The sequence below is a fragment of the Lampetra planeri genome, chromosome 27 (assembly GCF_965212315.1).
Source record: "Lampetra planeri chromosome 27, kcLamPlan1.2.h2, whole genome shotgun sequence".
In the NCBI taxonomy this organism is placed as follows: domain Eukaryota; kingdom Metazoa; phylum Chordata; class Hyperoartia; order Petromyzontiformes; family Petromyzontidae; genus Lampetra; species Lampetra planeri.
The window spans coordinates 1,302,624-1,328,381 of record NC_136133.1 but is presented as its reverse complement, the minus strand read 5'-3'; the positions used below and the strand labels follow the sequence as shown (position 1 = coordinate 1,328,381).

The window sequence follows — 25,758 nt, the reverse complement described above, 5'->3', positions numbered from 1 at the left end:
GGTTTGGGAGAGATATAAATACATGCAAAGACGGTGACGATTTGTTTTATTTAAAGGCAGTTGTTTCAATATATATTGGCCGGTTTTTATTGGGGGGGGGGGGGGGGTTTCAAACGTTTCTGCGCTTTCCCAGCAAACATAGAAACGTTCGCACAACGTTGGCATGTGGTTGGAAACGTTGGACCAACGTTCTGCCAACGTTCCGTCTTTACTGTGTTTTGGTGGCTCTGAATCTCACCGAGAGACAGAGCGATGGACGCTGCAAATCAAACAGCGCAACGGCGGCTAGGAGATGTTAACTACCTCGCCTGGTGTACAGGAGGTCGTGGGTTCGATCGCGACCCTGACGCCTGCTGTAGATTTGGAGTTTGCGTCTCTCTCTCTCTTCATCATCACGATGGGGAGGAGATGTTAACTACCTCGCCTGGTGTACAGGAGGTCGTGGGTTCGATCGCGACCCTGACGCCTGCTGCTGTAGATTTGGAGTTTGCGGTGTCTCATTCTCACCGTGGTCGCGTGGATTTTTCTCCGATCCCTCCAAATTTAAAATCAACATCTGGTGTTTGGAGTATTTGGCTGCTATACATTTCCAAATGACAAGCCACTTCGTTCAGCTGTCATTCGTGACAGCCAGGCCGCTCCTGAGAAATCGCTACGTAGCTCAGTGGCTCTTTACCAACAATATATACATAGTTGAGACAGCGAGTGCGAGATTGCTGTGGCGTCGAAGTAGAATCGTCAAGCAGTCACAGCCGCGTGCTGGCACAGGGCACAGCGCTCGCAGGGACGATGCTGCCCCAGCAATGCGGAGATGGAGCGATGGATTCGTCGCGTCGTGCGGATTCATTGTTCGTTTGCGGGACCGTGAGGGATTGCCGCTGGCTTTAGGAGGCCTTCATCCAGCAGTGGGTAGAACATGCCGTGCGATGATGACGATGATGATGCGTTGCTTCGCCCCTCACCGCCGCCCCCCTCCCCCCTCTCTCCATGGTCACCTGGCCGTTGCCACGGCGACGAGCGCCAGGTGAGAGCGGCAGAGGGGGCGAGTGAATGGAAAGGGTGCGGCATGGGGCTGAGTGCGAGCGGTAGAGGGAGAGAGGGGATCAGAGAGAGAGGGGGAGGGGGGGTGAAAGTGAGAGGGGTAGAGGGAGAGAGGGGATCAGAGAGGGAGGGGGAGGGAGGGGAGGGGTGAGAGTGAGAGGTGAGTGAGAGGGGTAGAGGGAGAGAGGGGATCAGAGAGAGAGGGGGAGGGAGGGGGGTGAGTGAGAGGTGAGTGAGAGGGGAGAGAGGATGAAATAGAGGGGTGAGTGAGAGGGGTAGAGGGGGAACGGGGATCAGAGAGAGAGGGGGAGGGGAGGGAGGGGGGTGAGAGGTGAGTGAGAGAGGAGGATGACATAGAGGGGCGAGTGCGAGGGGTGGGGGGGGGGGTGTATATTATGAGCCAGGCACCCGTCATGGCAATGTGGAATTGTCTCCAACACTGGCTCCGGGCCCGGGTTAAGCAAACGGGCGCTCCGAGGCGCGCAGAGACGCTTTGCTGATGATGGTGATGGTGGTGGTGATGGTGATAACAATTCTGCCACTGCTGATAACAATGCTAATATTACTCGTCCTACTGATGCTCAAGATGATACTGCAGCTGCCGATGCCGATCATATTACTGCTGCTGCTGGTGATGATGTTGATGATGTTGATGGTTTTGATGATGTTGATGCTGATGTTGATGGTGACGTTAATGATGATGTGAGGGTCGCTAGCCCCCGAGATCCCTCCCTCGGTACCCCTAACGGCCGGGTTAACCTCATTACGCGCCCCCTCGCTGCTAGGCGAACCGCTGCTGCGTTCTTCACCCATGGGGTGAGAGCCGTCGCTCCAGGATTCCCCTCCCCCGCGGGTCCGCGTAGTAGGCATGGTTAATTACGTACGCGCACACCCACACACAGCTCTGCGCGGCACTCACTCAACCCTGACCACTCACGCTAGGATCGCGCACCTGTATTATACCCGTCGTGAACGTGCGCGCACACACACATACAGCTCCACACGCGATACCCACTCTTGCACCGCTCTGCGCCGCGCTCGCCGCTCACGTTATGATCGCGCACCTGGGGTACGCTGATTACGCACGCCGCGAGCTTACGCATACACAGTACCACACGCGTTCACACTTATAACACGAGATCACACGAGGCCACGATCAGCTATTAATGATTTATTGTCTGCTACGTGGGACTGGTTGTTGAGTCAGTATGAATCGACGAGGCTGCCTACTCTACTAGCCCGGAACCTATTCCCTATTTATCGTTCACGAAACACTTTTACCTCCTTACTCACGGTTTGAGGCACTCGACGTTCCGTGGGTTTTCCTCGCTGCTTGCCTCGACACGTCGCACGGACGTCCGGAGGGCAGAGCTGGGGCAGTCCTGGACGTTGGCTTCTCGGAGCCAGAGCGATTTCCCCTTTGCGCTCCCCATTTATCCTCCCTACCTCAAAGGGAATGCGACTCTGGACAATAGGCTCGCGACCCTCTCGCATGCGCACCGCCGTTCCGGGCGCTTTTGATATGCTACTTAATGCTCAACCTGCGCGGCGCAAATTCCAATCAATCCCTTTCTCACGCAGGCCCCCCCCCCCCATTATCGCAGTTTATGCGGCGGCGTCCGTCACAAAGGTGCGCCGTGGGAATTTGTGCACGGCTCCCCGCGTGACCCCCGCTCTCCCGATTACTCATACTAACAGCCTTATCCTTTAACTCCCCTAACAATGGTGCCTGCGTGTTTTCTAATGATGCTCCTCCATCACAATGCTCATTCCCTCTGCCTGCCCCGTCGATACTTGCGTGTGTGGGGTGTGTGAGATGCGTTTCCCCCGCGGTGGCCGAGTGGCCCCTCGCTGCGACCTTGCAACCATAAGGCCGGTCGCAGCGCCGCGGTGCAAAGTAGCGTCGGGGGAGGTCGTCCAATTCCCTGGTCGCCGGAAACCGTGAAAGTTTAATCCCGATAAGGGCTTCTCGGATAAAAACCGGTCGGCCAGGTGACCTCCCCACGGAGCTCTATGGGGGGGGGGGGGAATGCGTGCGGGTGTGTTCATGTGAGGTGAGGTGAGGGGGACGCGGGGTCGGCTCCGTCGCTTGGTGGTGGCGAGGTCTTAGATGGGGCGCCTGCTGAACGGCTTCGTGGCGGCGGCATGACATAGCCCCCCGAGGTGCTGGTCTCCGTCCCGGGTTGACTGGAGCACCTTGCTTGAGCCGCGCCCACGAGGAAACGCTGCGGGGTCCGGGGGGTCCGTCCGGCCCTCGTGGCTGGTCTCGGGGTGGGTGGCTCCGTCCTCTGCAGCTCCTGCGGCGGCCTCCTCCTCCACTCCAGCGGCTCTCCCTGTACCTCGGTACCTGCGGGCTGGGGTACAAACTCAGAAGCGGAGGGGTTTAGGGACCGTCGTCCGCGCCGTCCCCTGGCGGGGTCGGGGCGTCTCGGGGGCCCGGCGGGGCCCATGTAGGGTGCGAGGCCCCCCAACACGAGGGGTGCGGGTACTCCGGGATTACGGGGCCTTCGAGTGACGGGGTTCTCTCTCGCCGGGGCCGCTTTCCACGGTTTTAAGCGGCGGACGTTGACCACCGTCTCTCGATCCCTCTCCCCGCCATAAATTAGTACCGTCCAGGGGGAGATCTGTCGCACCACGGTCCAGGGTCCCCGCCAGTAGGTCGTCAGTTTCCCCACCTGCCCGGCCCCGACGCGAGGGGTGTGTAGCCACACCTTAGCGCCTGTCAGGAATAAGGGGGGTTCCATGCGGGGTCGGGTGCCCTGTTCCTGCCGCCGATGCGCGGCTTCCCCTTGCGGGTATGCTCGGCCTCGGGCTTCTCGCAGGGTCTCCAACAGGTGTTCCACGGGGCGGCTTCCCTCCTCCGGCTGGGGGGAAGGGACGCCGAATAGCAGATCTGCGGGTAAACGAGACTCACGGCCGAACATCATTAAAAACGGGGTTTGTCCCGTCGACGTGTGTACGGTGGTGGCGTAGGCGAAAAGGGCGTAGGGGAGGTGTTCGTCCCAATCCCGTTGATTTGCGGCCGCCATACGTTTGAGTTTCCCCGCTAGGGTCTGATTCATGCGCTCCACCATACCGTTCGCTTGGGGGTGGTACGCTGTGGTTCGGTCCTTCTGGATTCCGAACTCTCGGCACAGTGCCTGGAACAACTCGGCCTCGAACTCGCTACCCTGGTCGGTGAGGACTCGTTCTGGGATCCCGTGCTTAAGTACGTAGTGTTCCACGAATGCCCGGGCCACCACCAAGGCCGTTTTATCAGGGATGGCCACTGCCACGGGGTAGCGGGTGAAATACTCTACTGCAACTAGGATATATCGGTTGCCTCGATGGGATCGCGGGAATGGCCCCTGTAGGTCGATCCCGACCAGCTGATTCGTGCGGCTGACGCGGAACGGCCTTAGGGGTACCTGGTATCGTGCCGGTTTCGGCCCACACTGCTGACAGGAGCGGCAGCCCTGTACCCAGGCCGCCACGTCTTGTGCCAATTTGGGCCAGAGATACTGGCGACGCAGGGTCTCTCGAGTGCGTCGTTCCCCATCGTGGCCCCCGAGTGGGTGGTCATGCACCAGCCGAAGCAGCTGGGGTCGCACCTGGGCAGGAACACAGATGCACCCCGGCTGGCCGGCCTCGGTTAACTCCCGTACCACTCCGTTCTGCACACACAACCGGGCATACAAACCGCTCCAGGGTCCTGGTAGGGCGCTCTTTTCCTCCCGCAGTGCCGCCTCCACTGCCGCCAGATCGGGATCTCGCTGCTGGGTCTGTCTCAGCTGCTCGTCGTTCAGGCCCGGGAAGGCGCAGCCGACGTCCTCCTGGATCCGTCCGATCGGGTCCCGAGCCGCGGGTCCCGCGCTTGCCGGGCGGTCGACGGGATCCTCGGTGCCACCTGTGAGGGCCTCTGTGGCGCACACTGCACTCTCTCTCGCTGGGGGGGGGTCAGTGGCCGCGGCCGCTCGGGGGTCCGTTGCCTGCCGGCAGCGTCCCCCCGTGAAGCACGGGCAGGCCTCCTCCGCCCTTGTCTCGGCGTCCACCGTGGGTCGCCTCGACAAGGCGTCCGCGTTTGCATGCGTCCGGCCAGCCCGATACTCGATTTGCAGGTTGTACTCCTGCAACTGCGCCAACCACCGGGCCATCTGCCCCAGCGGCTCCTTGAATGTAAGAAGGAACTGCAGAGCATAATGGTCAGTGCGTACGCGACATTTCCTGCCGTACAAATACGGCCGGAACTGCTTACATGCGAAAATCACGGCGTACAACTCTTGGCGGGTCACGCAATAGTTAAGCTCGGCCCCACTCAAGGTCCGGCTGGCGTACGCGATGACTCGTTCCGTCCCATCCTGTACCTGTGACAACACCGCGCCCAGCCCGCTGCTGCAGGCGTCGGTGTCCAAAATAAAATCGGTGGTAAAATCGGGGAAAGCGAGGGTGGGGGCGTGGGTGAGGTGGTCTTTGAGAGTGGTGAAGGCCGTCTGGCAGGCCCCCGTCCACTGGTAGGGGTGCTTAGGGGAGGTGAGTTGGGTGAGGGGGCGTGCAATCTCGCTGAATCCCTTTACAAATCGACGATAATAGGTGGCGAGCCCCAAAAATGATCTGATCTCCGTCAGATTCCTTGGCCGTGGCCACTCCACTACGGCGCGTACCTTCTCCGGATCGGTGTGCACACCTGCCTCGCTGACGCGATGCCCGAGGTACCCCACCTCGCGTTGTGCGATGTAACACTTACGTGGCTTGAGCTTGAGATGAGCCGCTCGCAGTCGCTGGAACACCTCTCGAAGCCTGGACCAATGCTCAGACAAAGATCTACTGAACACTATCACATCGTCCAAGTAAATCAGGCACTGTTCCCATTGCAAGCCCCGCATCACCAACTCCATCAGCCGCTGGAACGTCGCGGGCGCATTGGTGAGTCCGAACGGGAGTACTCGAAACTCGAATAGCCCCATCGGGGTGGTGAATGCGGTTTTCGGCCGATCCTCCTCCGCCATCTCCACCTGCCAGTACCCGGACGCGAGATCGAGGGTGGAAAAATATCGCGCTCCAGCGAGGCTGTCGAAGGTGTCGTCGATGCGGGGTATGGGGAAGGCATCGCCGAGCGTGACTGCATTTAGTTTACGGTAATCGACGCAGAACCGGGTTGACCCATCCTTTTTCGTCACTAGTACCACTGGGGCTGACCAGGGGCTCGCCGAGGGCTGAATTATGTTATCGCGAAGCATGTCCCCAACTGCCTCTTTGATTTGGGCGCGTTCGGGTGCGCCCACTCGGTACGCAGGGAGTTTGATGGGTCGGGCTGCACCGGTGTCAATTTGGTGCTTAACAAGATCGGTCCGACCCACGTCCGAGTCGTGTTCACTGAATACGTCGGCGTACTCCCGCAGTAACTCGCGCAGCCGATCGGCCTCTCCCTTAGGTAAATCCGCCCATGGTACATGTAACGCGTCGAGCAGGGGAATGACCTCGGCTCGGGGAGTCGGGCCGACTCGCCAGGCCAGGTCCTGGTCACCCTCAGAACGACCGGGGTCCTCAGCCCAGAGTGCGAACACCGAGTCGTTAGAGTGGCGTGCGTGCAGGGGGTGTACGGTGGCTATCGGGGTGCGCCGCCGCAGTATCGCTGGGGTACTGTGGGGGTTAAACATCCGCATAAACAATCGGTCCCCATCTGCGTTTACCAACGTGGCGGATCCCACGACCCCATACCGTTTTGCCAACTCCGGGTGAGGAGTTAGCATTACCTCTCCTGATGGTCGGAGCGTGGGGTCGGTGGGGGATGTTGCCACCGGCACCAGCATCTCGGTGAGCGGGCCGATGGTGACTGCCGTCGCCAGGATAGCGGCCACAGGTGCGAAGCGGGGGCGCGTCGGTTCTCGTCCCAAGAACGGTATCCGCTCGCCGTTGCTCTCCATGGTGGCGCATCCCTGGCGGGGTTGCACGTTGAGTCCCAGCCGTTCTAAGAGGTCGGTACCTGCGATACACTCGTGACACAACGCACTCGACACGTAGAACTCCTGGGTGCACACCTGACTGCCTATGCGGACCTCTAGGGTGGCTCTCCCCAGCAACCCCATTCCGGCTCCGCTCGCCGTGTGCAGCGCGCGGTCCGGGGCCTGCAGGTGACGCACGTCAACCCCGATCGCGCTGCAGTGCGCTGCGCTCACGAGCGAGGCCACCGCCCCCGTGTCCAGCAGAATTCGGGTACGCACTCCGTTTACCTCCCCTTCCACCAGCGACGTGGCCCCCGTGATCCCCGCCACCAGCTCCCGTAGCCAGTCGCCAGGAGTCACCGTTTCCGTGGGCGTTGTTGCTGGAACCTGTGTGGAGATCACTTGCTCGCCATTATCACTACAGCTTGTTTGTGTTGGGGCTACGTCGATTTCACCCCCCGGTGGTCCCCTCTCTAGGGGGGCCTTAGTGTTTGACCTTAGCTCTTGTCTAGCTCGGGCGACCTGAGGACAGTCTCTCCTGAGATGCCCTCGCCGATCGCACACATAACACGCCCGGGGAGGGGTGGCGGCTCCGTAGTGGGCTCTCTTCCCACTCCCTCCTCCCCCAGTGCGCTGCTGCTCATACTCTGCTTCTAGTCGGGCTATCCTTCCAGTTAGCCCTCCTACCGTGGAGTCTAGTTCCCCCATCTCTGATCGGATGGTCTCAACGGAGGATTGCAGTTTGGTCATATTTGTATTCGCTTCCTCGCGTATTTCTCCTATGCCAGCCTGTAACCCAGCTACCCACCCCGGGGTTTTCTCGCTGGGTCTCTGGGGCTCCCTTGCCCGTCCCCTTACTGCGACGGCGATCTCTTCCTCCTCGTCGGAGAGTAGGCTCGCCACGGCGCACTCTCGTCCCCTCCCTCGAGGCTGTGCGCGCTCACCCGAGAGTTTCTCGCATTTGCGCGCGCGCTCGACGAGGGTGTTAAAGGAGAGGCGTGCACCGTCTACATTTGGCTGCCACCACGAGGTGTGTGCCAAATATCGTTGGATTTTACCGGCGGCGAGGCCCTCAATTATTTTGGCCTCGTACTCTGGGTACGCGAGCTGGGTCAACATGCGTACATCCTCGGCGTAATCTCGCAGATCCTCGCCGGCTTGGCGACGGCGTGCCTCTAAGGCCGCCTGCGCATCCTCCTCGTCATAGGCGCCGAAGCGCCGTTCGAGTTCGCACATTACTATTTCCCACTGAGTTTGTGCGCTTGCGGGCAAAGCTTCCACAAAGTCAGCTGCCCGCCCATCTAAATGTAACTCTAACTGCTGCAACGCCTCCTCATCTGACCACCCATTAACTTTTTTAGCCCCTCTGATGCTGCGGGCAAACGATTTCCATGATGGAATTCCTTTGCCCGTAAATGTGCATTTGATTTTAATCTGGGTTGGGGGGCCTCTTTCCCTTGGGGGTGCGGGGGATCGTCCCGTTTCTGACACCAATATGTGAGGGTCGCTAGCCCCCGAGATCCCTCCCTCGGTACCCCTAACGGCCGGGTTAACCTCATTACGCGCCCCCTCGCTGCTAGGCGAACCGCTGCTGCGTTCTTCACCCATGGGGTGAGAGCCGTCGCTCCAGGATTCCCCTCCCCCGCGGGTCCGCGTAGTAGGCATGGTTAATTACGTACGCGCACACCCACACACAGCTCTGCGCGGCACTCACTCAACCCTGACCACTCACGCTAGGATCGCGCACCTGTATTATACCCGTCGTGAACGTGCGCGCACACACACATACAGCTCCACACGCGATACCCACTCTTGCACCGCTCTGCGCCGCGCTCGCCGCTCACGTTATGATCGCGCACCTGGGGTACGCTGATTACGCACGCCGCGAGCTTACGCATACACAGTACCACACGCGTTCACACTTATAACACGAGATCACACGAGGCCACGATCAGCTATTAATGATTTATTGTCTGCTACGTGGGACTGGTTGTTGAGTCAGTATGAATCGACGAGGCTGCCTACTCTACTAGCCCGGAACCTATTCCCTATTTATCGTTCACGAAACACTTTTACCTCCTTACTCACGGTTTGAGGCACTCGACGTTCCGTGGGTTTTCCTCGCTGCTTGCCTCGACACGTCGCACGGACGTCCGGAGGGCAGAGCTGGGGCAGTCCTGGACGTTGGCTTCTCGGAGCCAGAGCGATTTCCCCTTTGCGCTCCCCATTTATCCTCCCTACCTCAAAGGGAATGCGACTCTGGACAATAGGCTCGCGACCCTCTCGCATGCGCACCGCCGTTCCGGGCGCTTTTGATATGCTACTTAATGCTCAACCTGCGCGGCGCAAATTCCAATCAATCCCTTTCTCACGCAGGCCCCCCCCCCCATTATCGCAGTTTATGCGGCGGCGTCCGTCACAAAGGTGCGCCGTGGGAATTTGTGCACGGCTCCCCGCGTGACCCCGCTCTCCCGATTACTCATACTAACAGCCTTATCCTTTAACTCCCCTAACAATGGTGCCTGCGTGTTTTCTAATGATGCTCCTCCATCACAATGCTCATTCCCTCTGCCTGCCCCGTCGATACTTGCGTGTGTGGGGTGTGTGAGATGCGTTTCCCCCGCGGTGGCCGAGTGGCCCCTCGCTGCGACCTTGCAACCATAAGGCCGGTCGCAGCGCCGCGGTGCAAAGTAGCGTCGGGGGAGGTCGTCCAATTCCCTGGTCGCCGGAAACCGTGAAAGTTTAATCCCGATAAGGGCTTCTCGGATAAAAACCGGTCGGCCAGGTGACCTCCCCACGGAGCTCTATGGGGGGGGGGGGGGAATGCGTGCGGGTGTGTTCATGTGAGGTGAGGTGAGGGGGACGCGGGGTCGGCTCCGTCGCTTGGTGGTGGCGAGGTCTTAGATGGGGCGCCTGCTGAACGGCTTCGTGGCGGCGGCATGACAATGATGTTGATGATGTTGATGCTGATGTTGATGGTGACGTTAATGATGATGCTGATGTTGATGATGATGTTGATGCTGATGTTGATGCTGATGTTGATGGTGACGTTAATGATGATGCTGATGTTGATGATGATGTTGATGCTGATGTTGATGGTGACGTTGATGATGATGTTGATGGTGATGTCCCGTGCGCAGTTAAGATCATCCTCTTCTACATCGTCTTCTATGGCTTCTTGGCCGCCATCTTCATCGGGACGATCCAAGCGCTGCTGCTCACCATCAACAAGTACACGCCCCAGTACCAGGACCGCATCCTCCCCCCGGGTGAGCGACTCACCCACTCACCCTCCACGTCACCCACTCACCCTCCACCTCACCCACTCACCCTCCACCTCACCCACTCACCCGCCACCTCACCCACTCACCCTCCACGTCACCCACTCACCCTCCACCTCACCCACTCACCCTCCACCTCACCCACTCACCCTCCACCTCACCCACTCACCCCCCACATCACCCACTCACCCTCCACCTCACCCACTCACCCTCCACGTTACCCACTCACCCTCCACCTCACCCACTCACCCCCCACCTCACCCACTCACCCTCCACGTCACCCACTCACCCTCCACGTCACTCACCCTCCACGTCACTCACTCACTCTCCACCTCACTCACTCACTTTCCACCTCACCCACTCACCCTCCACCTCACCCACTCACCCTCCACCTCACTCACTCACTCTCCACCTCACTCACTCACCCTCCACCTCACTCACCCGCCCGCTCGGTCATCTGGTCACCCAATCCCGCATTCTCTCCAAACTAAACTATTTTAAACATTACCCGGTAAGACCCACTGAGCTACGCGGCCCTTTTTCAGAAGCGACCTGGCAACACATGTTATTGCAACGAAGTGGCTCATCGCGTGTAAATGTCTAGCAGCGTGATGTTGATGATAAATGTGGAGGGGAAACCCGGAGAGCCAGCAGACAAATCCACGCGACCACCGTGAGAGAGAGAGAGAGACACGCAAACTCCAAGTGTACAGCAGGCGCCGTGGTCGGTATCGAACCCACGACCTCCTGTACACCAGGCGAGGTAGTTAACATCTCCTAGCCACTCACCTGCCCTCCTTACCCCCCCACCCCTCCCCCTGCCCCCCCCCCCCAGGTCTGTCTGTGCGCCCGCAGCCTTTCCGCGCCGAGATCTACTACTCCCTGTCGGAGCGCCACTCCATCGAGCTGCACAACAAGAGCATCAGCTCGCTGCTCGAGTCCTACAACAACGAGAAGCAGACGCAGCTCATCAAGTGCGGCGGTGAGCGACGGCGAGGTCATCCTCCTCCTCCTCCTCCCCCACCACCACCACCGCCACCGCCGCCACCACCACCGCCACCGCCACCACCACCGCCACCACCACCACCGCCACCACCACCACCGCCACCACCGCCACCACCGCCGCCACCACCACCACCGCCACCACCACCACCGCCACCACCGCCACCACCGCCGCCACCACCACCACCGCCACCACCACCGCCACCACCACCACCGCCACCACCACCACCGCCACCACCACCACCACCACCGCCACCACCACCGCCACCGCCACCACCACCGCCACCACCACCACCACCGCCACCACCACCGCCACCACCGCCACCACCACCACCGCCACCACCACCGCCACCACCACCGCCACCGCCACCACCACCGCCACCACCACCACCGCCGCCGGATTTCAACCCCGCGGCGAACCTCTGGCGACAGGCGGCGAAGGTGCAAATGCCGCAGCCACTCGCTGAGACGTTGGACAAAGCAGTTCGCGTTGCCCGCGGTCCAGTTGGTTGCAGGCGATTTTCGAGGGACCGACTTTTGTTGTGGGGGAGGCTGGGGGATGGTGGTGGTGGTGGATGGGGTTTGAGCAGAGGTCGCAAACGGGTTTTGATTCCTTACCCGTACCCGTACCCGGCCGCACCAGGGTCGCAAATGGCTACCCGTACCCGGCCGGGTACGGGTAGCCGGGTATCGGGTAGGGTATCGGGTACCCGGTTGCGACCTCTGGGTTTGAGTGAACGCCATTCGCTGCAGATGTGGAACCCGGATAAATGTCGTGACGTGGGCTCCTTACTGCCCCCCTATCCCCCTTGCAGAGGAGCCCGGCCCCGCACGCCTCTCGGGCCCGGACCCCCACTCGGCGGAGAGCGCCTGCCGCTTCCAGCGCGAGTGGCTGGGAGACTGCTCGGGCCTCACCGACCCCGACTTCGGCTACTCGAGCGGGAACCCGTGCGTCATCATCAAACTCAACCGCGTCATCGGCTTCCTGCCAGAGGTCACACACGCGCTCGCGTTCACGACAGCGCATGGTGACACGCACACAGTGGTAGCACACGCACATGGTGACACACACACAGTGGTGACACACACACAGTGGTAACACACACACAGTGGTAACACACACACAGTGGTAGCACACACAGTGGTGACACACACACAGTGGTGACACACACACAGTGGTGACACACACAGTGGTGACACACACACAGTGGTAACACACACACAGTGGTAACACACACACAGTGGTAGCACACACAGTGGTGACACACACACAGTGGTGACACACACACAGTGGTGACACACACAGTGGTGACACACACACAGTGGTAACACACACACAGTGGTAACACACACACAGTGGTGACACACACAGTGGTGACACACACACAGTGGTAACACACACACAGTGGTGACACACACACAGTGGTGACACACACACAGTGGTGACACACACAGTGGTGACACACACACAGTGGTAGCACACACAGTGGTGACACACACACAGTGGTGACACACACACAGTGGTGACACACACAGTGGTGACACACACACAGTGGTAACACACACACAGTGGTAGCACACACAGTGGTGACACACACACAGTGCTGACACACACAGTCGTCGCACACGCCGTATTACCCAGCCTCGCCAGGAGAAGGCGGTACAGCAAATCGTGTGGACTCCACCTATTCAATCTGTACGGGATCGAGTGTTTCTCCCTCGCTCTCACGCGTGCGTTTTCTTTCTCCGGGCGCTCCGGTTTCCTCCGGCGTGTAAGCACTCGTGCATCGGCAGACAACACCTGCACACGTAGAGGACCGCAGAGCTTGGGAAATTGTTTGCGCCGGCTCACAGAATGGCTGCTGCCTTCCTGCTTGTCCATGGTCCATCCTCGCGCCTCTCTCTAAACCACAACACGGCGCTGATCTCGTCAAGGAGCATAAACCATCGTCACGCGAACTCCGCTCATCGCAGCAGCAGCAGCGGCAGCAGCGGCGGCTTTTGGATAAACCATCGAACAAAGATGGCCACCGCGTCGCGCGGCGCTTTCAGATGCGCCTCTGCGGCCGTCTGGAACGCTCTTCCTTCCGATATTAGGAAGCCACTGGAGCTATGCGCTTTTAAATCATCATCATCATCTAGATTGATATTTCTTTAGAATCCGCTTGTTGTGTTTAGTTTGGTGTCCTTCCCCCGCACCTCCGATTAGCGCGGTTGGCTAAGTGCGGTGTGAAAAAAAATCGACGTACACGCGAGAGTGACGGAACACTGCGTCGGCGCTTTACACACTGTGTGTAAGATACACACAGTGTGTAAGATATACAGTGCGATGATACACAGTGTACGTGCGTGTCTACATGTGTGTGTAGGAGCGATGGCGCAGCGGTTAGCGCGCCGCGCTCCGAATCTGGTGACTCGCTCTTGAATTCCCACCAGTTTGGCGAGCCATATCTGAACCGGCTCTTGGGCCTCCCCTAGGTCGACTCAACCTCAAACGAGTACCTGGTGCGGTGTGTAGTAAACATCGCCACTGGGGGACACAAAGGGGGCCGGGCGTCGTGCTGGCCACCCCCCCCCCCCCCCCTCGTGTGCCGTGCCAGTCATCAAAGGTGCTCGCTAACAGGAGGACAGCAGCACTTGCCCCAATAGTTTATACAGGCTACACGGGGGGCCTTTGTTTGTGTGTGTGTGTAGTATTAAATGGTGTGTGTCCTTGGAAAGGACATACGGATAGGAAACTGTGCACAGTAAATTGTCAGCAAATTAAACGCGTCACGGGATCCCGGGCGTGACGCTGAGTAATTGCGTGTTCGTCTGTACGCGCGTGTGTGTGTGTGTCTGTCTGTCTGTAGTCAGTGTGTGTGTCTGTATGTTTAGTCATTGTGTGTGTGTCTGTCTGTATGAGAGTGTGTGTATGTGTAGTCAATGTGTGTGTGTGTGTCTGTCTGTGTCGTCAGTGTGTGTGTGTGTGTCTGTATGTATGAGTGTGTGTGTGTGTGTCTGTCTGTCTGTAGTCAGTGTGTGTGTCTGTATGTTTAGTCATTGTGTGTGTGTCTGTCTGTATGAGAGTGTGTGTATGTGTAGTCAATGTGTGTGTGTGTGTCTGTCTGTGTCGTCAGTGTGTGTGTGTGTGTCTGTATGTATGAGTGTGTGTGTGTGTGTCTGTCTGTCTGTAGTCAGTGTGTGTGTCTGTATGTTTAGTCATTGTGTGTGTGTCTGTCTGTATGAGAGTGTGTGTATGTGTAGTCAATGTGTGTGTGTGTCTGTCTGTGTCGTCAGTGTGTGTGTGTGTCTGTATGTATGAGTGTGTGTGTGTGTCTGTATGTATGAGAGTGTGTGTATGTAGTCAGTGTGTGTGTCTGTATGTATGAGAGTGTGTGTATGTAGTTAGTGTGTGTGTCTGTATGTATGAGAGTGTGTGTATGTAGTCAGTGTGTGTGTCTGTATGTATGAGAGTGTGTGTATGTAGTTAGTGTGTGTGTCTGTATGTATGAGAGTGTGTGTATGTAGTCAGTGTGTGTGTCTGTATGTATGAGAGTGTGTGTATGTAGTTAGTGTGTGTGTCTGTATGTATGAGAGTGTGTGTATGTAGTCAGTGTGTGTGTCTGTCTGTATGAGAGTGTGTGTATGTGTAGTCAGTGTGTGTGTCTGTCTTCATAGGCGCTCACTAACAGCGTTCACCCCAACAGTCTGATAACGGCAATACAGTAGAGGGCTTCTGTGTATTTCCATCTGTACGAGTGTGTGTCGATGTATACGTGGGTAGCTGCATGCACGAGTGTGTGTTTGTGCGTGTGTGAGTGTGCACGTGTGCGCAAGAGTCTTAGTTGCCGGTGTCTCATGAGCAACTAAAAATATCACCCGATAAGTTTTGTTCCTAAGCCTCAGCCCCACACCTCCCCTCCCTCTCATCACATGCCCACCACACACTCTCTCTCTCCCCTCGCTCTCCATTGCTGCTCTCTTCATCTCACCCCCCCACCCTATCATCCCTCCCTCCTCGCCCTCACCTCTCTCTCCTTTTTTTAGTAAGATAGAAAAAATTAACAGCCACATTTTATTCTTCTGTGCGTGCATCATGCAGTGGCATTATTTTCTACATGAACAGTGATGATCGCATCAAGGTCTGGTGACCCAGAATGGAAGTCAAGAGCACACGACATTACAATTGCCCTGCTCTCTCAAGGCCTGGCCTTCTGTCCCTTGCAGTTTCTGGATTACTTGAAGATCAAATAATAAAGGGAGTTTATTACTGTGTTCTCCAGATTCTAAACACCCTATGGGAAGAGTGTTTTATACATGGGAGGAAATCATATCACCCAGACGAAACCATACAGACAAGAAGGGGATAACACTCAAAAGGTCTTCACAAATAGGTGTATACATCCACGAGCTGTGCGACTGACTTGTGGCCACCCTACAGCCAGCGGGTTTGGGTCGTCCTCTCATCTCTCTCCTCCTCACTCTCCTCTCTCCTCCTCTTCATCTCCCCCCCTCACTCTCCTCTCTCCGATGTCTCTTATCACACACCTCCCCTCTCGTCTCTAACCCCTCTATCCACCCCCACACCGAACTGCCCCCCCCCCCGCCCCGCCCTCTCTCTCCTCACTCAGGAGGACGTCGGTGTCTGTGTTTGTAACTTCGCTTTGGTCATCACCTCACACCCCATCCTCACCCCCATCCCGCCCCCCCGGGGGACTTATTTAGCTTTGTGTGGTCTCCACTCTGCCTGTCACCGCTCGCCCGCCGACTCGGGGTGAGGCTCAGGGCTGGGAGAGGGGGTGAGGCTCAGGGCTGGGAGAGGGGGTGAGACTCAGGGCTGGGAGAGGGGGTGAGGCTCAGGGCTGGGAGCGGAGGTGAGGCTCAGGGCTGGGGCAGGGAGTGAGGCTCAGGGCTGGGAGAGGGGGTGAGGCTCAGGGCTGGGACAGGGGGTGAGGTTCAGGGCTGGGACAGGGGGTGAGGTTCAGGGCTGGGAGTGGGGGTGAGGCTCAGGGCTGGGCAGGGGGTGAGGCTCAGGGCTGGGCAGGGGGTGAGGCTCAGGGCTGGGAGTGGGGGTGAGGCTCAGGGCTGGGAGAGGGGTTGAGGCTCAGGGCTGGGAGAGGGGTTGAGGCTCAGGGCTGGGTTTGCAGCAGCCTCGGAGTCCCAAGCTGCAGCTTCCCGCATTCCGTTGCCGGGCGCCACGTGGCCTCTTGCCTTGACCGTCGGCCCTGGGAGGCCGACAGTCAGTCACTTCACTTGCAGCGTTTGACTTCATCTACCGCCCCCCCCCCCCCCTGTTTACACTGAGTACCGCCCCCCCCCCCCCCGCGTGTTTCTCCAGGTGCCAAAGAATGACACCCTGCCCATCGGGTTAAAATACCATCCCAATGTGGTGCCTGTGGCCTGCAACTTCAAGGTACGGGCACACACGCCACACATCACACATCACACACATCACATACACCACACACACACCACACACATCACATACCACACACATCACACGCACCACACACACCATACACACCATACACATCACATACACCACACACACACCACACACATCACATACCACACCCATCACACGCACCACACACACCATACACACCACACACATCACATACACCACACACATCACACGCACCACACACACCATACACACCACACACACCATACACCATACACCACACGCATCACACATCACACACCACACACACATCACATACACCACACACATCACACGCACCACACACATCACACACCACACACACACCACACACACCATACACACACACCATACACATCACACACACCACACACATCACACATCACACACACCATACACACACCAAATACACACCACACACACCATACACGTCACACACACCATACACACACCACACACGCCACACACACCATACACACCACATACACCACACACCCCACTGGCCCACCACACCGCTCACAGATGTCACAAATAGTGCTGTGACCTCTTGACCTCGCACCACCACCGCCACCTGAACGGCTCAACCACCACCTCTAAAGGCAAAGATCCCCGTGTAGCCCTTAACAGGCTGTTGGGGCAAGTGCTGTTAGCGAGTAGCACCTATGAAGGCCGGCACGGCACACGAGGGGGTGGGTGGCCAGCACCACGCCTGGCCGCCTTTGTCTCTCTAATGGCGAAGTTTACACACCGCACCGGGTACTCATTTGAGGCTGAGTCGACCTCGGGGAGGCCCAACACCGGTTCAGATAATCGTCACCGGTGTTGGTGACGTGAGGGGCCGTCCATAAATGACGTCACGCACCTGGGGGGGGTGGTCAGACATTTGTGACGATGTGTGACAAGGGGGGGGTTTGAGAAATGTGACGTCACATAAAAATGCGCAACTTTAAATATAGACAACACGCTCTACTTAATTAAATAGAATTGTTATAACAGCACTAATTTTGATGAATTTTCATAATTAACTATTTTATTATTTAAATTTACTAAGGTCACCTTTTATTTATTCCATGAAGGAGCATTTTGCTTCTCCATCGGAAAATTGAGAAGCATAAATTTTGTTATTCAACATTTAGATTTTAATGATCCTACCAGGGCTTTTCATTCTGTGGAATGAATGTGTGATTGTTATAATTGTACTCTTCAATTTTCTTCATTCTCATACAAAGTTTCAAGTATATTTTAATAGTTATAATTACTTTTAATATATGATAATTATAAGAGAATTTCAATAGAATATTCTGAACATCTGCAGTTGTATTTAGACGATTAATATTTTCAAGTAAATGTTATGCTAAATTTCAGCTTTCCAACGCCTCCTTTTTAATAAATGTTTTCTTCTACAACATCAGAGTGCAGCGCCACATTAAATACGCACTAGAATGACAATAGTTTAAAGCGATTTGAAGCATGTTTTATTTTCAAAATGGAAATATGGTCTTGGGGGGGAGGGGGGGGGCAGAGCTCTGTGACGTCATATTTGAGGGGGGTCTGACTTTTTGTGACGCCGTGTAACGAGGGGGGGGGGGTAAAAAATCGTCCAAAGTCGCGTGACGTCATTTATGGACGGCCCCTGAGCGGGAATCGAACTCGGCACCGCCGCCACCGCCGCCACCGCCACCGCCGCCACCACCGCCACCGCCGCCACCACCGCCACCGCCGCCACCACCGCCACCGCCACCACCGCCACCACCGCCACCACCGCCACCACCGCCACCACCGCCGTCGTGATCACCGTCACCCGTGCGTCCTTCTCCGCGCAGCGCGAGGAGGACAAGGGCAAGATCAGCGCGATACGCTACTTCGGCGCGGGCGGCTACGCCGGCTTCCCGATGCACTACTACCCCTTCCTGGGGCGCGCGCGGCACGCGGGCTACGTGAACCCGCTGGTGGCCGTGCAGCTCATGAACGTGACGCGCGACGTCGAGGTGCGGCTGGAGTGCCGCATCTACGCCGAGAACGTGCCCTTGTCGGCGCGCGACCGCCTCGTGGGCCGCGTCGACCTCAAGCTGCTGGTGCGCAGCTAGCGGCCCACCCCCAGCCTCGCCTCCAACTCCACGACCGCAGCCTCGCGCGTGGGCCCACGCACCGCACCGCCCCGCACCGCACCGACACGCGCGCGCGCACGCACGCCCAGGTACGACCTTGTGCCTGCACGCGCGTGTACGCAGCTACACAGGTGCGAACGAACCGTACTCACCTGTGTAGCTTTGCAATGCGATGCAGAGCACTCACCGGTACACCTGCGCCCATACGCACCTGTACAGGGCACACATCTGCACTCGCCCGTATAGGGCTGTATACCTGCACGCACACCTCTACGAATCTTCATAGGACACTTGCCTATCTAAACCTGCACACAAATCTTATCTGTCACGCGTATAGGGTGCACGTGTAGAGGTCACGCACACACGCACTCACCTGTATAGGGGACAGAGCTGTAGCTGAACACACCTGTACAGGGCGCTTACCTGTACCTGCACACGCTCATGTGCAGGGCACACACCTATAGGGACCGTATAAGGTATGCACTTGTACCTACATACATACACACCTGTACGCACCCGTCTAGGGCACAAGCCTGTATAAGGGGCACGCACCCCTGTACACACACACACACAGCTGCACATACCTGTACTGGGGGACTCACACCTGCACACATTCTTAGCTACACGCACCTGGAACACAATTACACAGGTGGTGCAAACACATGCACACACATGTATAGGGTGCCCACCCGTACCCCGCACGCACCTGTACAGTGCTCTGTGGGTTACCTGGCAAGTGTGAACACCTAGACCACATCCATCTCCTCTTGGCATTGGCAGAAGGGGTTGAGGAAGAAGCCAACTTTGGCTACAGAAGCATCTAGCAGCCTCTTACCATTATTGTTGAGCTGATCTGGCCCATGCCTTCCAATCACTCCTGCCCAGGTGCTTGCGTCATGACCCACTCAGGTATTAAAGTGACGATCAAATTCTTGCTAACCCTCCCACGGCAGCTGGCTGAGACCAAGCTTTAAGCGTTGGAATGGGGTCTCGGGTGGAAGGCCACCACCAGCAGCAGCAGCAGCACAGTGGAAGGAAGGCAGGCGCATCTTACAGACAATCTGGTGGTCAATGGACAGATCAGCTCCGTGGTGTCAAGGGTACGTGGGCTCACATTCACTGTTCCGCCCCTGTATAGTCCAGCAGATGTTCTTGGAAAGCACCCGAGGTGTTGTGTGGAAGAGCGGATGACGAATCAGCGTGCTGGTCATTAAAAGCCACTTTCCAGCACAGAAATCTAGCAGCCCCCCCACTCCCCCACCATGATTGTTGAGACGATCAGAACCCCATTGACTGCGAGTTACTCCTACCCAGGTGCTAACTCAATGGCCCACGTGAGCATTAACAGTCACCCAATCCGAGAGGGGCCACTTTAGCGGACATCTGGGAGAAGAGGTCACAACGAGAATCTGACTAATCATTTGGGGCATAGGCAGCCACCACCACCACCACTCTTCCTTGCCTCCTGTTGATGGGAAACGTGAGCGGCTTCTCACCGCCACGCTCCCACAACCCCCTTTGACTTCTTCATTCAGAAGAGCGACTCCCCATAATCCGATTGTTATCCTGCCCCGAGTCGAGGACTGTCCATCTCTCGTGGTGACTTGGGAGTCAGAAACCGTCCACCACTCCACCGGACCTTCTGCATCCGAGAGGTGCAGGTGGTACGCTGGACAGCTGTTCGGCTCCTCTGACAAGATGAGCGTCAGCCTCTCGTCACATTCAGTCATTCCACTTGACCAGCCGCAGTGGGTGCCCATCGCTTCTGGAGGCCCCCCGCCAAACCTTGCCCGGTGGCCAAGAGGCACTGGAGACGCCTCTGCTTGCTTGGTTATCCACTGCACTGGGTGTGAGCACGTCGCGAGGGTAGTCGGCTGACAGGTGAGACGTTCCCCCAATGACTTTACACCACAAAACTCCCAGCTGGCACCACAGGTAGTCGGGGAGGATGGTTTGTCAGACGCACACCGATCACAAATGATGCCCTTCCCCCGTATAGCCCACATCGGCTGCTTGGGCAAGTGCTGTTAGCGAGCACCTATGCAGCCCAGAGTACAGACACACAAGACAGCACCACCTAACAACAACAACAACAACATAAAGCCGCCATTCGCCACTAAGTGGTGGTGAACATCACCATGGCGCTTGTGCCAGGCTAGGTGCACCCTCCCCCCCCACACTCACGTACCCAGCTGTGTAAGTGTTCGTGTAGTGCCGTGTGTAACCGTGTCCTCGTGTTTCGTGTCTTTGAAAATCGACATCTTAAACAAAAAAAAAACGATAAATTATATTACTCGAATGATGTACAAGATTTTAGAATGAATAGCAGAAGAATATATATGAATATACTATATGACATAGAATTATATAATTAGCATATATTTAATAGGATATAGAATACATTTTATTATAATTTGACGTCTACAACTAAGTTGATGATGTCACGAACATTAATGACTTCGTTGCTAGCGGCTCGTGTCGAGCGATGACGTCACATGTCGTGTACTATAACGTTACAAATCATTGGCGATTACGTCACATGCGCACTAACGTCACCGCTCTCTGTATGTGCTGTGCGATGACATCATGGCGCAATGACGTCGTCAAACAGCACAATGACGTCACCGCAATCCAGCGATGGCGTCACAGGTTAATACATTTCGCGCGAGGAAGACGTCAGTCTCCTATTCAGCACAAACGGCGCAGTGACGTCAGCGAGGCGTGCTGGCATTGTGACGTCATCGCGCCCGCCAGCACAATTGACGTGGCTGCGCGCGGCTCCCTCTCCCGTCCACTGACGTCATCGCGTCATACGCGGGGACGTCACAGCCCTAAATCTCAGCACAAATTGCGTCATCGTGTGGCGACACTGAGCCGCCGCCGGGGTTAAAACTCCGGCATAGAGGGGGGTGGTCGGTAAAGCGAATTAATGAAGTACTCGCCCGTGTGATTGGTTGCCTGGGTTCGTGTTTTACTCATTCCGTGTCACTTGAAGCTTCATATTCCGTGTTAAGCGACCGCTAACGCGCGCCTCTCAAGCCACGTGGCCTCCCCCACCCACCCGCCACGGGGCCATGTTGAAGCCACGTGACGATGTTGAGGCCACGTGACGATGTTGAGGCCACGTGACGATGTTGAGGCCACGTGGCCCCCTGGCGACACTGGGCACGCAACTGCAGCTGTGGCCGGTGACGTCACGCGTTCCCCTTGCTGGTGAACATTGCGGTAGGACAGCGACGAGGCATTTAAACAAAAAAAAAACGTCGAACACATTCGTCAGATAACCCGTGTGTGTGTATGGCCTTAAAATATATATAATAGGCGACGTTTTGGGCAATGCCCCTTCTTCACATATCACACACATCAAATGTGTTAATTGTGCTGCCAAAGCAGCAGTATCACCAAATAATTATTTGTGCGAATGATTTGGTGATGCTGCTGATTCTAATCATAAGGGGTCGTTGCGGAGAACCTTAAATAACAATAGGAGAGCAGACAACACGTCTCCTTCGTAGATCTGTCCCTCCACGTACTTTCTTTAGTTTGGTTTTAACACATCCCATCAGCGCCGCACGGCCTCCTGGGAGTGCATCATTTCAGCGGCATTGGATCAACGCGAGCAAAACCAGTTTCGACTCCAGTACTTCGGTGTCTCATCAGCAGGGTCGGGCCTGCTTTCACCGATGACGATTATATGCCCGATGCTACAGGCAAGGCCCTCTCTGTTAGATTATTATGGGTCCAAGCAGTGCCGGACTAAGCTAGTGCGGGGCCTGTAGCATATGTTATAAAGGGGCTCTAAATAAAAAAAAAAACATTAAAACACACATTTTTTACTTGCACAGTAAAGTAATTGTATGTTTTCATTAGCCAGATAATACGACAAATCGCTAACCTTAAACACCCAGTAGTTCATTAAAGTTGAAGGCAGTATAGTACTATAGTAATCGAGCAAGTGCAGAATCACTGAACCGGAATTGATAGCTTGAAAGCATTTCGCGTGGGGCCCTTGAAAGTGCGGGGCCCATAGCTACTACATGAGTAGTAGCTACTACATGTGTAGTAGCTACTACACGTGTAGTAGCTACTTGTGCTACTTGAATAATCCGGCACTCGGTCCAAGTTCGAAGCCAAATGTATGCGGTCCAACACCGAACTTCGCTGGATCGATTACAAGCGGCGATTCCATTCATTTGATTCCCATTGCGTGCTCACATGGTAGGGGGAGTGGGGTCATGACCCTGTACTGCCCTGTTCTACTTATTAGGCACAGATCAAATCAGCCAGAATCAAAATATTTATTTTGGACTGGCACAATCCGATGAACCACTTGCGATGCAATTAAATCAGAATCGTGATTAGATCGATGAATAGATTTCTGTTAACTTTGTAAAGGAATCGCTATATGACTAAACATTCGGCAGGTAGCGATGCAAGCAACGATCCGTAGCTCCCTTGACGATTCTCACGTCCCAATCAAGACCCATGCATCCCGTTGTCTCGGAACACTAATGAACTATCCGACGAGTGTAATTATCCCTTCGTCCTGAGCTTCTACTGACGAGCGAGGCTTCGAGACAGCGATAACAACGCGATGGCGGATAAACGCACCAATATGGCAACTGGGTGACGTCACGAGCCCCCTGTACTCAAGTGGAATTCCGCTTGGGATCACGTGCTGCATTGGGACGCCCAGTGTCCCAGCCCCCCTCCCTGCCTCCTTGCCCCCACCCAATCCCCCCTCCCCCCTCCCCTCGCGCCACCTTGTGAAGTGAGTCAACGACGTCACGCGCAGTCTGTTCGGGGCAGTGACGACGCCACTCCCCCTGTTGGCGCGCGGTGACGTCACCTCCGATTGCTTATTGTGACGTCACAAAGGGGAGTTGGGGAGGGGGGTGGGACCCGTCGTCCGTTTCTCTCCGCCGCGTGCGTGCGTGCGACCCCGCTTTAAAGCTGCCGCGTTCAAGTGTCGATGTGACGGGCGACCCGCGCGCGTCCGCCCGTTCTGTTTGCGTGCCGAGTGACTCAACCCCCGCCGCCGCGTCGACGGTCATCCGCGCGTGCCGATGGGTTTCGGTCGGTCGAATTGCGTGCCGTGGATGCTCGACCGTGTGTGTGTGTGCCGATTGATCGATTCGCGTGCCTTGCCGTGCCGTCTGTCGCTCGTGTCGTCTGTGTCTGTGCGAGACTCGCTCCATCCTCATGAAGCAATAAAAATGTGGAGAACACAACACGGGGCGTCCCCCGCGTGCTTCTTTATCAATCGTCTGTTGGCTCACGATGACTCTTAAGTAAAGATGATCCAGGATGAGATCTGGTCTTGTGTGTGACAGCAAGGGGAGTAATACGTATGGCAGATGGATGGCTGACGTATATATCACAACAAAGACAAAGACGCCCCGAATAGCCTTAACAGACTGTTGGGGCAACTTGCTGTTCGCGAGCACCTATATCGGCCTTCATAGGTGCTACTCGCTAACAGCACTTGCCCCAACAGCCTGTTCAGGTTACACGGGGGATCTGTCTTTGTTTGTGATTGTGTGAGAGTGATTTTGTGATCATATATGAGTGCGAGTGTGTGTGCGCGTGAGCGTGATTATGCATGATATTGTGCGATTGTATGATTGTGTGTGTGGGGCTGATTGTGTGTATGATTGTGTGCGTGGGGGTGATTGTGTGTATGATTGTGTGTGTGGGGGTGATTGTGTGTGTGATTGTGTGTGTGGGGGTGATTGTGTGTGATTGTGTGTATGATTGTGTGTGTGTGATTGTGTATATGATTGTGTGTGTGATTGTGTGTGATGAGTGGAGTTTGTATGCTCTCATACTATTTGGTAGACCTGTGTGTGAGCAAGAGAGTTTGATTTAATGCGAGTGTGGAGTCTGCGCGTTCTCTCCCCCTGCTCTGCGTGGTTCTCCGATTTCCTCCTCCCATAGCGAACCCCACACCCACAGTGTAACTGGTAGTGGTCAAACCACAGCTAAGCCTACACCCACAGTGTAACTGGTAGTGGTCAAGCCACAGCTAAACCTACACCCACAGTGTAACTGGTAGTGGTCAAACCACAGCTAAACCCACACCCACAGTGTAACTGGTAGTGATCAAACCACAGCTAAACCTACACCCACAGTGTAACTGGTAGTGGTCAAACCACAGCTAAACCTACACCCACAGTGTAACTGGTAGTGATCAAACCACAGCTAAACCTACACCCACAGTGTAACTGGTAGTGGTCAAACCACAGCTAAACCTACACCCACAGTGTAACTGGTAGTGATCAAACCACAGCTAAACCTACACCCACAGTGTAACTGGTAGTGGTCAAACCACAGCTAAACCTACACCCAGTGGAACTGGTAGTGATCAAGCCACAGCTAAACCTACACCCACAGTGTAACTGGTAGTGGTCAAACCACAGCTAAACCTACACCCACAGTGGAACTGGTAGTGATCAAACCACAGCTAAACCCACACCCACAGTGGAACTGGTAGTGATCAAACCACAGCTAAACCCACAGTGGAACTGGTAGTGATCAAACCACAGCTAAACCCACACCCACAGTGGAACTGGTAGTGATCAAACCACAGCTAAACCCACACCCACAGTGGAACTGGTAGTGATCAAACCACAGCTAAACCTACACCCAGTGGAACTGGTAGTGGTCAAACCACAGCTAAACCTACACCCACAGTGTAACTGGTAGTGATCAAACCACAGCTAAGCCTACACCCACAGTGGAACTGGTAGTGATCAAACCACAGCTAAACCTACACCCACAGTGTAACTGGTAGTGGTCAAGCCACAGCTAAACCTACACCCACAGTGGAACTGGTAGTGATCAAGCCACAGCTAAGCCTACACCCACAGTGGAACTGGTAGTGATCAAACCACAGCTAAACCTACACCCACAGTGGAACTGGTAGTGGTCAAGCCACAGCTAAGCCTACACCCACAGTGTAACTGGTAGTGATCAAACCA

General features: G+C 56.1%; 1 protein-coding gene across 1 annotated transcript in view; it reads left to right on the top strand.

Annotated features, from left to right (window-relative positions):
* Positions 1 to 24,009, top strand: part of LOC144727976 (sodium/potassium-transporting ATPase subunit beta-1-like) — a 32,686-nt gene extending 8,677 nt beyond the window's left edge. Inside the window, exons 2-6 of the mRNA XM_078607138.1 lie at positions 10,103 to 10,231; positions 11,079 to 11,225; positions 12,061 to 12,239; positions 16,566 to 16,640; positions 18,494 to 24,009. Of these exons, the coding sequence (XP_078463264.1) occupies positions 10,103 to 10,231; positions 11,079 to 11,225; positions 12,061 to 12,239; positions 16,566 to 16,640; positions 18,494 to 18,757 (794 nt within the window). The 3' untranslated portion in view covers positions 18,758 to 24,009. The remainder of the gene's footprint in view (positions 1 to 10,102; positions 10,232 to 11,078; positions 11,226 to 12,060; positions 12,240 to 16,565; positions 16,641 to 18,493) is intronic.
* The last annotated feature ends 1,749 nt before the right edge of the window (positions 24,010 to 25,758 follow it).